The following is a 13,239-nucleotide window of genomic DNA, read 5'->3' on the forward strand; positions in this document are numbered from 1 at the left end:
ACAATTTGGTGTATTATATTCCGAAGGGATTTAAACGTGCCTTTTAAATTACCAAAGTTCTGACCCCTCAAAGTTTGTTTATAAACTGACCACTTTGACATGGAAGTTAAAAGTTGAATTACTCGAGCTGTGGTTTATTTAGGTCCAAGTACTTGGTACCTTTGAATACAGGACCATTTGGTCCATGGTATAATGTTAAAGGGGCTGGCCGGAGCTGTTGGGGTGAAAGGGGGGGGGGTCAAACTGTTGGTTAGCATATTGCTTACCCGCCCACCGCGACAGTGGCGCCATTCCTTATGGCCAAAGAGCTGGGTGTTTTCCCCCTGAACTAAGGGCGGACTTCACCCCAACAGCGCCGGTTAGCCCCTTTAATACCCCGAGTTCTGTCCTCTCAAATATTGTCTATAAACTGACCCTTTTGGCATGGAAGGTCTAAAAATTAATTTGTATTAAAAGCTTATATAGTTACTCGAACAACTCCGGTTGCTTTAGAAAATCCAAGTACTTGGTACTGTTGGATACAGGACACTTTGATCTATGTCTACACCAAAACATTTTGTATTAACTTTAAAATCCCCCTAATATTGACCTCTAGCTCAAAATTGGCCAATATTCGTAGTCGAGGTCTATTTTTTTTAGGTCTAAGTTAAAGGTTTCTGAGATGACCTCTTTTTCTCATATCACTGACCCTTCAAAAACCTTTCTTTTTTTATTTCTCTGTATATATATTAAAACCAGGGATTCAGTATATATCCTTTTTTCTTTATTTTCTTGGGTGTGAAAAATATAGTAAGCTAGATGATATTGTCAGAGCGTATTTCTCTGTCCACTGAAAAAGGCATTATTGCCAAACAACTCTCTCTTTCCTTCTTCTTGACATACGAACTCGAACCCTTTCAAAAAAGGAGAAATAGAGACGAGGGTTTCAGTCAAACAGAACATTTTCTGGCTCAGCCCCATTTAGGAGACAAAAAGACTGAAATGTCACATGTCGCCTCGGGACCTTTCTTACGAAATATGTCCTGTGTGTGGAGAAAAAGAACACGCAACTGATCATCATATAAATTGAACGTAAAACATATTGACTCCTCGCCTCCTGAAGAGGGGTTTTTTTTTTGTTCGCTCGGTTTTCTATAACTTAATCTTTGGCGTCCAAGAGGTTCTGACAGTCTAGGTTACTTTTTCATAAGGGTATATAGGGTCGCTGTTTATGATAGAAATGTCACCAAAGTCAACTAACTTATTATTTACGATCTAAGATTGATAAAATGTAATTTGAAATCGCCGTTCTTGGTTAGTTTAAAGTTTTAGTCTTTGTTTCGTCCCAGTTTAATGATAGGAGATGGGAATTGTACAGTGTTTGAGGTGTTGTTTAGAATCGTTCAATTAGTATATTCATAAGGTTATAAGATATGTTTCATAAGTATGACACAACCTATACTTCGTAATGCTATAGCTCTAGACTTACTGAGAGCTAGTTCGAGAATGACAAGCGAGAATTGACTACAATCGGTTTTGCAGTCCATCTTCCTATTTAGTCTGTACAGCGCCTCACCAGGACCTATGACCTACGTCACTTCAGAACAAGCTCCATTTTGTAATCACTGACAAATTTATGGAACATATCATTCAGATCGTAGAAATTTCAAAGGAAAAATTCAACATGTTGTTATTTATCCAAAAGGGATACTTTTATTTGTAATTATTTTTATTTGTTAATATTATTTTCAATTAATATTATCTATTGTCCATCTTGATCATATCAGCCGCTTTTTCGGCGATCATAATGGTCGGGGCGTTGGTATTACCAGATACGATAGTCGGCATAATGGACGCGTCCACAACTCGTAACCTTTTGACCCCTTTAACCCTAAAAATAAACCCAAGAAATTAAACACTATCAGTTGACTTATTTTCCAAAAATCTTTACAATATACCTCAATCGCGCGTCAACGACAGTATCGATGTCCTGAACGGGACCCATTTTACAAGTACCAGACGGATGATAGATAGTTAAACTTAAATGTTTGATCAAGCATTCGATGTACGAATCGCTCCATAATTGGTAACGCTCGCAACCAGGGATATGTCGATCGAATGGTTTGACCCCAATTTCTTGAAAGGGTTTCGTCTTAGACATCTCTAATATCTGTTTAACTCCTATTGAAGATTATGTTATAATTAGGGTACAGCCTAATTAGGGTTAGCCTAAAGTTATTTTTTTACCAACCATCAACCATGGTATCAACGTCAAATTGGTCTTCGTAGTATCTTGGATCGATTCGTGGGTGTTGATAAGGATCACTCGATTTTAACCTTACGACCCCTCGACTTTTCGGTCGTAGCAATAATAACCAAAGTCCAAAGGCAGATTTCTTGGCGAATGGTTCGTAGTAATTTTGGAAGACCTTTTTGGCAATTAAACGCGTGTTGTTAAAAGTAATTGTGATGTTTACTACCGTCTCATTTCTATTTGTCTTTGGTGTTAATTATTAAATGAACGCTCACTGTTTTATCAACGGAGAAGATTCGCGTGAAGTCAAATGGGGCGTTGCCCATGGAGTAAGGTGACGTGTGAAGCTGTATATCGGGCCAGTCATCTGATTGGTTAACGTATTTAGTCTTGATGAAACCCACAAGTTCCACGCTTCCCAGCATCGCGTAGGGACCTGGGAAATATTTATTATAGTACTTTTGGTGGTTTGGTTTTACCGTACCCAGAAATTTAATTTAAATTTTACCTGAACGTTTCCCAAATAAAACCTCGAGTTCGTTCGTGTTTACCGAGTTTTCAAACTGCAAGGTATAACCCTTTTTAGATACCGTAAAGTCCACCGGTATACTAACGTGGTCTTGAAGGTTACCACCGACTCCCGGTAGGTCAACGACAGACTCTATCTATAATTGGTGATTATTTTACTATGGCGCGGACTTTGTGTGCGTGAGGCACATTTTTATTACCCCGTAACTCTCCAAGTGAGATTTGGGTCCCACGCCGGACAGCATAAGTAATTGAGGTGAATTAATGGCCCCGCCGGATAGAAGGATCTCTTTCTTAACAGTTACCACGTGACTAGTACCTCCATGGTCAAATTGAACCGCTACGGCCTCTTTCTGCTGATTAAATATGATTTTGGTCACCATGGCTTTTGACACAATGTCCAAATTCTTTCTGTAACTAGCCGGTCGCAAGAAAGCGGTTGAGGCGCTGCACCTCAAACCGTCTCGAATTGTTCCTTGAGTCCTACTGAAACCTAACGCCTCCCATTTAATTACTCTTAATTGTAATTTAATTATGAATTAAATACCCGTTTGATTAAGGCCGTTCAAATCGCGCGTTGGATACCCCATGTACCTGGCCCCTTCCAGTATGACGTCACCAATTCTAGTGCCGTGTTTAGGTTGAGTGACTGTTAATGGTCCTCCAGTGTTATGGTAACCTTTGGAAGAACGTGGTTATAATTATGTTATGTTAGTTTATTGGCCAAGCTTGAATTTTGGTCTTTTAGTTTGTCGATTCCCACGACTGGAACCCGGCAGACCCAATTTTTTACGCGGGGTCTAAACCAATGAAGTTAATCGGACTAACTACGTCACGCCTTTCAAGATCGCATGCGCATATTTTTCGGTCAAATGGCAATTTAGTGACTCTAGTCTTACCAATATCGGCGACAGTTCCGATGTTTCTATTGTCCTCGGACTTAAGGAAGTATGGAAATACTTCCTTCCAAGCCCATCCTTCGTTACCCTGTCTTTCAAAGTTATCGTAATCTCGTCTGTTACCACGTATGTATATCATGGAATTAATGCTAGACGAACCGCCAAACACTTTACCTCGTGGCCAGTAACTCCTCTAAAATAAGATGACCGCCATAATCGAAATTAAGTAATTGTATCGTAATTTTGTAAGATATGTTCCATAAGTATGACATTACGTCGAGGGGGAAGACACTTGAGAACTCAGGTGTACAATATGACTTGAACTCAATGTACTGTCAAAGCTGAACTCTGAGTTCCGAAGGATTTGAACTCTATGCACTGTCAAAGCTGAACTCTTTCGAACTCAGGTGTACACAGAGATCTAGAGCGTCTACCCCCTCGCATTACGTATACTTCGTAATGCTAGAGACTACAGCTCGAGCTAGTTCGAGAACGACAAGCGAGAATTGACTACACGTGACGCGGTTTTGCAGTCCATCTTCCTATTTTGTCTGCATTACTAAGCCTTTGATAGCGTCTAACCATGCGTCGCTTTACCTCGAATCTATGACCTACGTCACTTCATGACAAGCTCCAATTTGTAACCAGTGACAAACTTATGAAACAAACATATCTTGTGAACTTATGTTATATTAAAATGTGTAACCTTTTCGGCCAGTCCCTGACAAGAGTTAACTTGGGGTTCGGTAAAATAACCCCAGTCTTGATAGGTAAATGCCAGTTGGCTGTAGGCCGCTGGTATTTCGTTAAATACCGTTTCTTGCGAGCCAGCTTCCAGAACCAAAACGGTATTTGAGGAATCTTCACTTAGGCGATTAGCCAAAGTAGAACCTGCGGATCCCGCCCCGACTTGATAAACCAAGTATTTAAAGTTAATCACCTTTAATTAATCATTCCCGAATTATAAACAAAAAATTAAAAGCATACTTATAACGTAATCGTACGTATCATTCCATTGGTCGGTGGTAATTACGTGGGTTCTTTTGACTGTTCCAAAGTAAGTCATGGCAAAAATGGACATTAACAGGGAAATAGTGTTCCTAGACGTGAATGGAAACCTGGTGTAGTCGTTAGCCATCGCGTTCGACGTACGAATTGAGTTTGAAATCGAGCTTGATCTATTCTTTTAAATTCTGATATGGTTTTATTAATTTTCAAGGTTCGGGAAATTTTAACTTCTGTTAATTATCATTGCCATAGCCTCAAATGTAAATTTGTTATCATTTCAAATCTAGCGTGATCGCTATAATTAGATTTGGGTATGGTTATAATTTAAATTCAAGGTTACCTACCTCATCAGTCTCAGAGGTATTGGCCTACACTGTATATTTATTCTCATTACACTAGGATTTAATGCAATTATTTTGTCATTATATATTGGCGACAAGGAAATTCTAAAAATTAATTAATTTAGATGTTTTGAAATAACTGCCAATGTTTCTAAAACCTTTAAGTATCATGGCTATTTTTTGCGTGCCAATTAATTTGTATGTCCGACCAGGGATGGATTTAATTTTAGACGTAGGAATGGAGAACATTTAGTATTTACTTCAGTCCGACTCATAGCCCAGTATAGAGCCTCTCCCTCCAACACGTAACGAAAAGTTTAAATTATCTTATTGGCTCACTTAAACTTCATTTTGGTGACGTTGCTGACGGGGACGGCGAAAAATACGTAATTCCTATTTACCTCTGTCGCTATGAGCCGCCTCTTTTTCATACCCCTCCTTCCCGAAGAAGGGGTCTAGGACTTTGACGTGCTCCTTTATTACTCTGTTCTCCATTCCTACTTCTAAAATTAAATCTATCCCTGGTCTGACGTTAAAGGGAAAAATTCCAATCACGGTTTCTTTTAATTTTTTAATATTATCTCACATGTACGCACTGTTTTGAAAATATTTGCCTAATTTCTGGTTAATTAAAAATCGCCCATGACGATTAGTAATTTTTTTTAAAAATTATTGATGTTTTATAATCAAATCACGTCTTTTAAATTGAAAATAAAAAATAAATAAATTAATTAAATCGATGCATTAGAACTTCATACATTTAGTTTCTCCAAATATTTGTCTATGAAATATAGTTTTAATTATTAAAATTATACATGTTATAGTTTAGAAATGAACGCTTTATCGTATAATATCTGTTTGGTAAATGTCCTTGAATTTAGTCGAGCATCCATCCTCGATGGGCGAGCGGGGGATATGGATAAAAAGAAGACCAAGAGCAATCCCTTAGAGTCCTTCCTCGGGAGTAGGAACTAGGGTTAGGGTTAGGGAAGGGGGAAGGGATATCGAAAGTGATGTTTTAAGACCCTGAGAAGCCGAGGAAGGGGTTTCTAGTGACCCGTGAAAAAGAAACGTAGCTCAAGGAAAGAAATCCAACGGTTCATTGGACAAGAAGATCCGCTTCCAACGTTTCTTTCTACCACCCACTATAGACTTCTTTATTCTTTTCAAACGGAATAGATTGCCAGGCTGCTGGGAAACTCTTAATATCCACAGTTTCTACTCCTCCCTCCTTCTTCTTATTCTTAGCTTTAGTCTTTTCTGAAAGAAAATAAGAAACAAATGCACAGATTTTTTTTATTTCACTATTTATCTCTTTGTTTAGGCCTTAGCTCGCGAGTATTACAGGGTGAACATTCCAAAAAGGGATGTTGGTTGGACCGAAGTGCAGTAGACGATTTTGTATCAAAAATATAACTTCTATTATGATATTTGGCCTCAAGGGACACCGTTTACAAGTTATAAACATTTTAGTGTTTTATGGATGACCCCATAATTAAGGAAATTAACGACAATGATTACTAATTTAATTAAGGGGTCATCCCTAAAACACTATAATCCTAACTTGGCCCTTAGAGCAAAAATGTCATAGAAGTTACATTGATTTCCCATAGAACCATCACCACTGTCCTTTTTTTGAACACGCTGATTTGAAAATGTTATTTTTTTTAATTAAAAATCAATTTGAGATGAACCAATCCGAGCCCTTCAAAGAGTAAATAATGTTACGTTCGTTTTGGGTTTGGGCGCATGACATAATTTCAAATGATATACTGAAAGTTAAGGCTAATGCTTCATATTCGTAGATATTTCTGACTCTATCAATCATTTAGTCTAAACAATCCTTTTCCGGCTGTCGTTCCAAAGTGTACCCTAAAATCATCTCTTCCCTAAAAGCTAAGTATATTGTAAATATAGAAAAGCCTAGATTCCAACCGAGCCTTAACGGATTGAGATGGTAACTCGTGTGTATCTTAGGCAGGGTTGCCATGGTATCTGGAAATCCTGCAAGGTTGTTTGGGTTTTCTTAAAATGGGTTCTCAAGGAAATTTTAAAATGATTTTTCATATTGATTGAAGTAATATATTTACGGCACTATAGTCATCTTTGAACTCGTAACATTTTTCCTGACTTTTCTACGTACAAATGAAGTGGATATTAAACTTTGTCAGGGAAAATTACTTTGGACAGTCGGGAGAAAATTACTTTGGACAGTCGGGGGAAAATGACTTTGGACAGTCGGGGGAAAATGACTTTGGACAGTCGGGGGAAAATGACTTTGGACAGTCGGGGGAAAATGACTTTGGACAGTCGGGGGAAAATGACTTTGGACAGTCGGGGGAAAATGACTTTGGACAGTCGGGGGAAAATGACTTTGGACAGTCGGGGGAAAATGACTTTGGACAGTCGGGGGAAAATGACTTTGGACAGTCAGGATCACTAACAGAGAAAATAATTTGAATATTTTTTCAAATTATATTTCTTTTATAATCGACATCAATTCTTTGATAATTTTTTTTTAACTTTCGATAAAGATATGTATCGAGACTGTCGTATAACCCCTTGGTGGTAGATAAAGTAACGCGATGCATTCTGGGAATACTGAAAAAGAAATATAAGTTCCCGAATTTACAATTTTAAATTTTTTAAAACCTTGGCCCGTATTTGTATGGAAGAGATATACAGTATAGCTTTGTTTTATTTATTTTTTCTAAGCGTATCCATGTTTTTTTGGGTACTATAGTGATCCTCAATTTTAGTAGCGCGTTACCCATGGCAACGTGGTCATTCTAGGAAATCGTAGAATCCCATTAGAAACACGAGGCCTATATAGTACAAGCCAGTTTCCGCCTTCGCAAAATCTCCTCAAATTTTAACGAAGGAAGACGACTAGCACGGTTCAAAATTAGGAGAGAGCGAGAGAGATAGAGACAGTTTTTAAAATCGTCTCAAAATTCAGCGTTTTTCTTAATACCCATCCAATCCAGATGAACCATTATAGGATTATAAAAAACCGTCTTGGTTTGGACCAAGGCCGAAAAAACAAACGATATGTTTGAGGTTTATCAATTGACTGAAGTTTCAGATATTGAAATTTTTTTCTAGTTATTTTTATCCACTCAATCCTTAATCAATATTTAATTCAATCAACTGATTTTACTGTTAATCGATCTAGTCCCTCTAAATTAATTGAAAAAATTACATATCTACGCTTTTTCAAGAACAATTACATTTCCCGAAAACATTTTATCATGAAATTAATTATTTTGAAGGGAGTACTAGAGCTCGGAATTTGTATAACTTTTGTTTCTTAGGTACGATCTCTTGAATATCAATCAGATCTATCCATTCAAATAATTTAAGCCTATCTATATTTTCCAAAAACCTTATTCGAAACCAAAACCATAAATGTGTAATTTTATCCGTTCATGATTTCGTAGCGTAATTTTGGATTCGTAAAGGAGTAGACATAATCTTTTGCGTACGTTTTAAGAGCATTAATTAACAGATAAAATAATTAAATAATAATTTTTAACGTCAATTAAATACGTTTCTTTATTTACAAATAATATTGTTACCGGATAGTTTAATCTGCAATTAAAGTAGGTGTATATAATTTGATAAAAAACCAGCAACCTTATCTAATCCGATTTTGCAATACTATTTTTTATTCAGAGTTAAGTTAATGCTTTGTAGTTATCCATTTTTAACCGTTTCTTAATCCGTTATCTGCAAGCTGATGCATTAACACGGATTTTCAACTGTCAGTTTATAATGATCTGGCGGGTCACTCGGGTGGTCGTGAACGGTGGTACTAGTGTTTCGGAATGTTAGTGCATGTAGACCTTGGTTAATGGCTACAGGTTGTTCTTCAGAACTCAGTTTACCTGAATCGTCGCAACCTGACGTTGCACAAACGTGAAGTGACTGTTGGCGGCATTTCAACATCTCATATCGAGAGTCTTACCATGGCAAAACAATTTGCAAAATGACTGCACTGTGATAAATAAGTACCAACGTCTTATTTGTTGTATATTATGTGCAAAATTAGTAACTATTTCTTACAAAAGTGCGTCGTATACCCAAGGATCCAAGACCAACATAAGGACAGGGAACTTGAAATACCACGTTGAGAAGAAACATCCCAAATATAATACTGATCGCGATTATCAATGGTGAATTGCAATAGCTAATACCTATAGATGAATAGAAATCATACTTTTATAAACAGGAGAAGTCCATATCCAGTGCATAAACAGGTTTAAAAACGTCAGACTTCAAATATGGCAATTCTTTCAACAGCCCGCATATTATCTTCACCTGTTTTTCCGTTTCCGTGGTATTCGTTTTGAGGGTTGTTTTGTTTGTACCCAACCGCATTTCTGCAAAAGCGCCTTCAATGTCGCTGTTTATCAGGATCTCATATCTCTTATCATGCTTCTTGAGCAAATTTTAAGGTGTGTTCTTTCCCTAGTAGCATTTTCTATCCGTTTTGTAGTCGGATATTGTCGGTACAGGCGGTTAGTTGTCCGAATCGGTTAAACGTCGGTAAACGTCTTCAAACCACCTTAAGTCGGATACACAACTCAAAACACGACGTGGAATGCACCTTGCCTACTAAATTGCTCGGACATGAAGTATTGTAGACCGACAGTCTGATAATTATTTCGGGCCGATTGATCAGGTTTGGTGTTGGGCCAACTAGTTTTCTACTGGGTTCGGTCAAACTGAGAGCAAAATGTCCTAGAACCTGCCGCCTACAATATTTAATTACAAATATACGGGCACCCAAACATAGGCCCCTAAAGCAAGGAAAACGTTTCAAACTTGCAGTAATACGTACTAGCCTGCCCATCTTGTTTAGAAGAGATAGAAGTCTTTGAAAGATGTTAAAACACTGCAACACTTTCATTTAGCTTCATTTTACCTACTCAAGTACACTGCAATCCATTTATTTCTACAAGATAAAGATTCAATAACATTGTAGCGAGATGGGAAAAACGTGACGCTTCTCTTAATAGCTACTAGCAAAGGCGCGGTTATAACAAAGACTAGTTAGCAGTGGCCCGCTGTAGCGCAAAAGGTAATATCGAAGTGCTGTATTTCTTCTAAATCAGAAGGCCAGGATGATGTCTTGTTTCACGTGTGGGACTATTTCCCTATTTTAAGGGTCATTGTTTAAGAGGCCCATATATCCGTAACTAAATAGTGTAGACCCCTTATTTTTTTTTACACGTCCCACTTAGTTGTATCTAGAAAAATGTCCTTTAATTTATAGCAGACTAATCAGAAACAACATGTATAGGTCCCATTCATTAGAAACTAGACTATTCAACACTCTTAGTTCACACTACAGTAATATTATGTTTTACAGTGGACAATGCCTCTGATAACAAAAGGTTTAGGAAGAAGCTTGACCAGATAAGGCCACAAATAGGACTTAGATTCTGAACTGGAAATGGAATTAGTTGCCTTGCTCACATGACCACCCTAAATCCCAGCCTTCTTGCAATAGTGTAGAGAAATGTGGTCCTGAAGGCATTGTGATTTCAAACTTGGAATCAAGCATTGGCAATACTGTAGCTAAAGTAAAATGCAACTATAATCTTCTCGGTGTCTACTCTGTACCAATAGAATTGGTTTTTTTGACATTTGACCATAGTGACGTGCACATGAGTTGAGCTTTAGGTTTCTTTGTTTCTTTGATTTACCAATGTAGTGGGCTATTAGCATACTATATTCTCTGTCAGTTGCTTAAGTGCTATGTACCCCCATCTACCTAGCATATTAGGAGACTAACCTTTATCTCCGCGAATCGATTGCAGAAGAACATAACCTCTTAAAGTTCGGTTATTCAAGTTATTCTAGGTTGTAGTCTTTAGTTTGAAAAGTTGAGCTAGTTCTGGGATTAAATTACTTAAAGATTACATATAGAGGCATAATGTACTCAGTCTCTCTTTAATATATTTGTTATACACGTCTTAAACGGTGCCGGCTGGCCTGCATTGGGGCACGGGGGCCATGAGATCGACCCTGGATAAGCTTCCTCTTCATCTCTTCGTTGAGGAGGAGGCTGTCATGGGTGAGTACAGGCTCTACAAAAATCGCTTTTGCGGGTACCCAGACTTTGGGATCACAGCCATACCAAGCTCTTTTGGAAGCATGCCGCACTTGAGCCGTCGCTGACGATGCGCTCTGACAAAACCGTTACCAGTTTTGATTTTACAAAGCCATTCAGCACCCACTTTCCCCAGTCAGTCCGAGTGGACTAACCTGATGCCTCTTGGTACCGGGGTTCTAAGGCTGATTCCGGCGCTGGTGCCGGTTACTACCACAAAGGTCGGTTTTTCTGAGAGTCTGGACACCTATGCAAGTGTGTTCCAGACGGGGATGGCCTCGATCTGTTATTGCGCGGACTATTGCGTCAATAAAGGTTATACCGGACGGACTGTAAGAATTTATTCTGACAGTTAGGCCTCCTTGGAAGCGCTGAACCAGTGTCAGATAACTTCTCAACTGGTGCACAGTTGCCTTGATCTGCTTGCGCGACTGCCAGCCCGCAAAAGGGTTCAGGTGTTCTGGGTGCCGGTCACAGCGGTTGTCATGGCCATGAGCAAGCTTATAGGTTTGGTAAAAAGGGGGCGGAGGCATACTATGATTGCAGTGAAACGTCGACAATGGATATTCACGGAGCTTTCGCTGGCCTTGACGACTTGTATAGCGTCCATCCGAAAGATCTCGAAGGATAATCAAAGGCTCAGTGCTTCTCAAGTACTACAAGCATGAACATCCTTTTCCTCACACCGACAAACTCGAATGGTGGAAGGTATAGACCTGGTTAAGGTTAGTATTGTCGTGGAATAATATCATAACAAGCTGTACCATTACGGGTCAATAAATAAGTTTACCCAACGGTTAGCAAAATGGCAAGCGAATTTTTTTCACTAAAGGGTCGTCAGTTGCTTTTGAGGGACATTTTTCTGGAAGCGTTTTACTATGACACCAGACAGGATTTTATATTTCACTTGTATTTAATAGTGGTGGAAACGGAGTATTTTTGTTAATACATTACTAATGTGAACAACCAATAATGTTTTTTTGAAATAAATATGTATAAATTCACTGGATGTTTGCGCAATTACATTGTTAATTAGCAATGAAGAGCAACCAGAAAAGGAACTAACGAGGCATTGTCTGCACAATTGTGACTTCGAGGGACATGTACAAGTATCTTATGATGACTTTTAAGTACGTCTGTAATTGAGAATAGTACTTTACTCGTCCTTTATAACTTCAGATTCTAGCCAAGAACAAGGACACAAAGTTGAAATATCATAAAATTATGACTGTACTGTATACTTATTTTAACATAAGATGTTGAAACCAGGTTCATAATTGATTAATAGGCAATCGGTCTTATCTCAATTATATTAATGCTTTGCAGTGTTTTAGTTTAAACGAACGTTATACATTTACTAGTTTTTGATGTACAGTTAAGAAAACTTACCACGTTACGTAATATGTAAGCTTATCTATACATAATGTAACTTACTCAACGTTTATCCGAATGGATACAGTTGATTGATATGGGCTTGCAAACAATACATCTTTCAACCTACAACCGAATAGGCCAACCTATAAAATAGAAGCTACTATATTTTATATCTGGGTAAATTAACCGCGAATAATTTGTAGACATAAACGTGAATAACAAACGATAATGGATATCCGATTCCGAGCTCTAGGGAGTACGTGTTGAGGGATCAGTATTGAATATTTGAAATGTTCTACTGGATGTCTAAAAAGAGCAAGCGAACTTTGGCATAACTCGAAAGGAAAATGTAAATATTTAATTCATGCCAAACCAGGGTGTTGCGCGAATTTATACATTAAATTTCGTATATCGAAATGCTACATTTCTATTGTCGCCTCTATGAAGGTAAAGTTGCACTTGAACTTCCATTTCCATACTTTAGAATTTCTTGGTCATAATTCAGTCTTCATTTGAAACGTCACCCCCCTACTTTACACCGGTTACGTATTACGCGTAATCATTTTAGCAAGCGTAAAGATCATTTCGGAAAACACAGGGGCGAGGCCACCATTGGGGTGCATTCTCCCTCGCACCAAGGGTCATCGCCAGACGGTGCCAAAGTTCACTACGGGCAGGAGGCTAGTCAACTAGCACTGCCTATAGCGGTGCTTCTAAGCGAGCGAGAAAATGAAAGAG

General features: G+C 38.3%; 1 protein-coding gene across 1 annotated transcript; it reads right to left on the reverse strand.

Annotated features, from left to right (window-relative positions):
* Positions 1-1,617: 1,617 nt before the first annotated feature.
* LOC149673573 (glucose dehydrogenase [FAD, quinone]-like) lies at positions 1,618-5,504 on the reverse strand. Its single transcript, XM_089840013.1, has 11 exons — positions 5,411-5,504; positions 4,813-4,853; positions 4,367-4,600; positions 3,661-3,853; positions 3,309-3,440; positions 2,962-3,254; positions 2,742-2,898; positions 2,509-2,669; positions 2,231-2,408; positions 1,938-2,160; positions 1,618-1,870 (listed from the first exon to the last, which is right to left on the reverse strand). The coding sequence occupies exons 1-11, from the start codon at positions 5,502-5,504 to the stop codon at positions 1,738-1,740; spliced, it is 1,839 nt and encodes a 612-aa protein (XP_089696139.1). The 3' UTR covers positions 1,618-1,737.
* Positions 5,505-13,239: the final 7,735 nt, after the last annotated feature.

Source organism: Phalangium opilio, unplaced genomic scaffold (assembly GCF_054372755.1).
Source record: "Phalangium opilio isolate 3A_F unplaced genomic scaffold, DU_Popi_V2 ptg000048l_1, whole genome shotgun sequence".
Classification (NCBI taxonomy): Eukaryota; Metazoa; Arthropoda; class Arachnida; order Opiliones; family Phalangiidae; genus Phalangium; species Phalangium opilio.

What these genes read in the sequence shown, in the direction of transcription:
- LOC149673573 (XM_089840013.1), bottom strand. Translation starts at nt 5,504, where the DNA reads ATGGAGAACAGAGTAATAAAGGAGCACGTCAAAGTCCTAGACCCCTTC. An exon ending in GGCGGCTCATAGCGACAGAG is followed by an intron (nt 4,854 to 5,410) that starts GTAAATAGGAAT and finishes AAACCATATCAG; the next exon opens with AATTTAAAAGAATAGATCAA. An exon ending in GTCAGGGACTGGCCGAAAAG is followed by an intron (nt 3,854 to 4,366) that starts GTTACACATTTT and finishes ATCTTATTTTAG; the next exon opens with AGGAGTTACTGGCCACGAGG.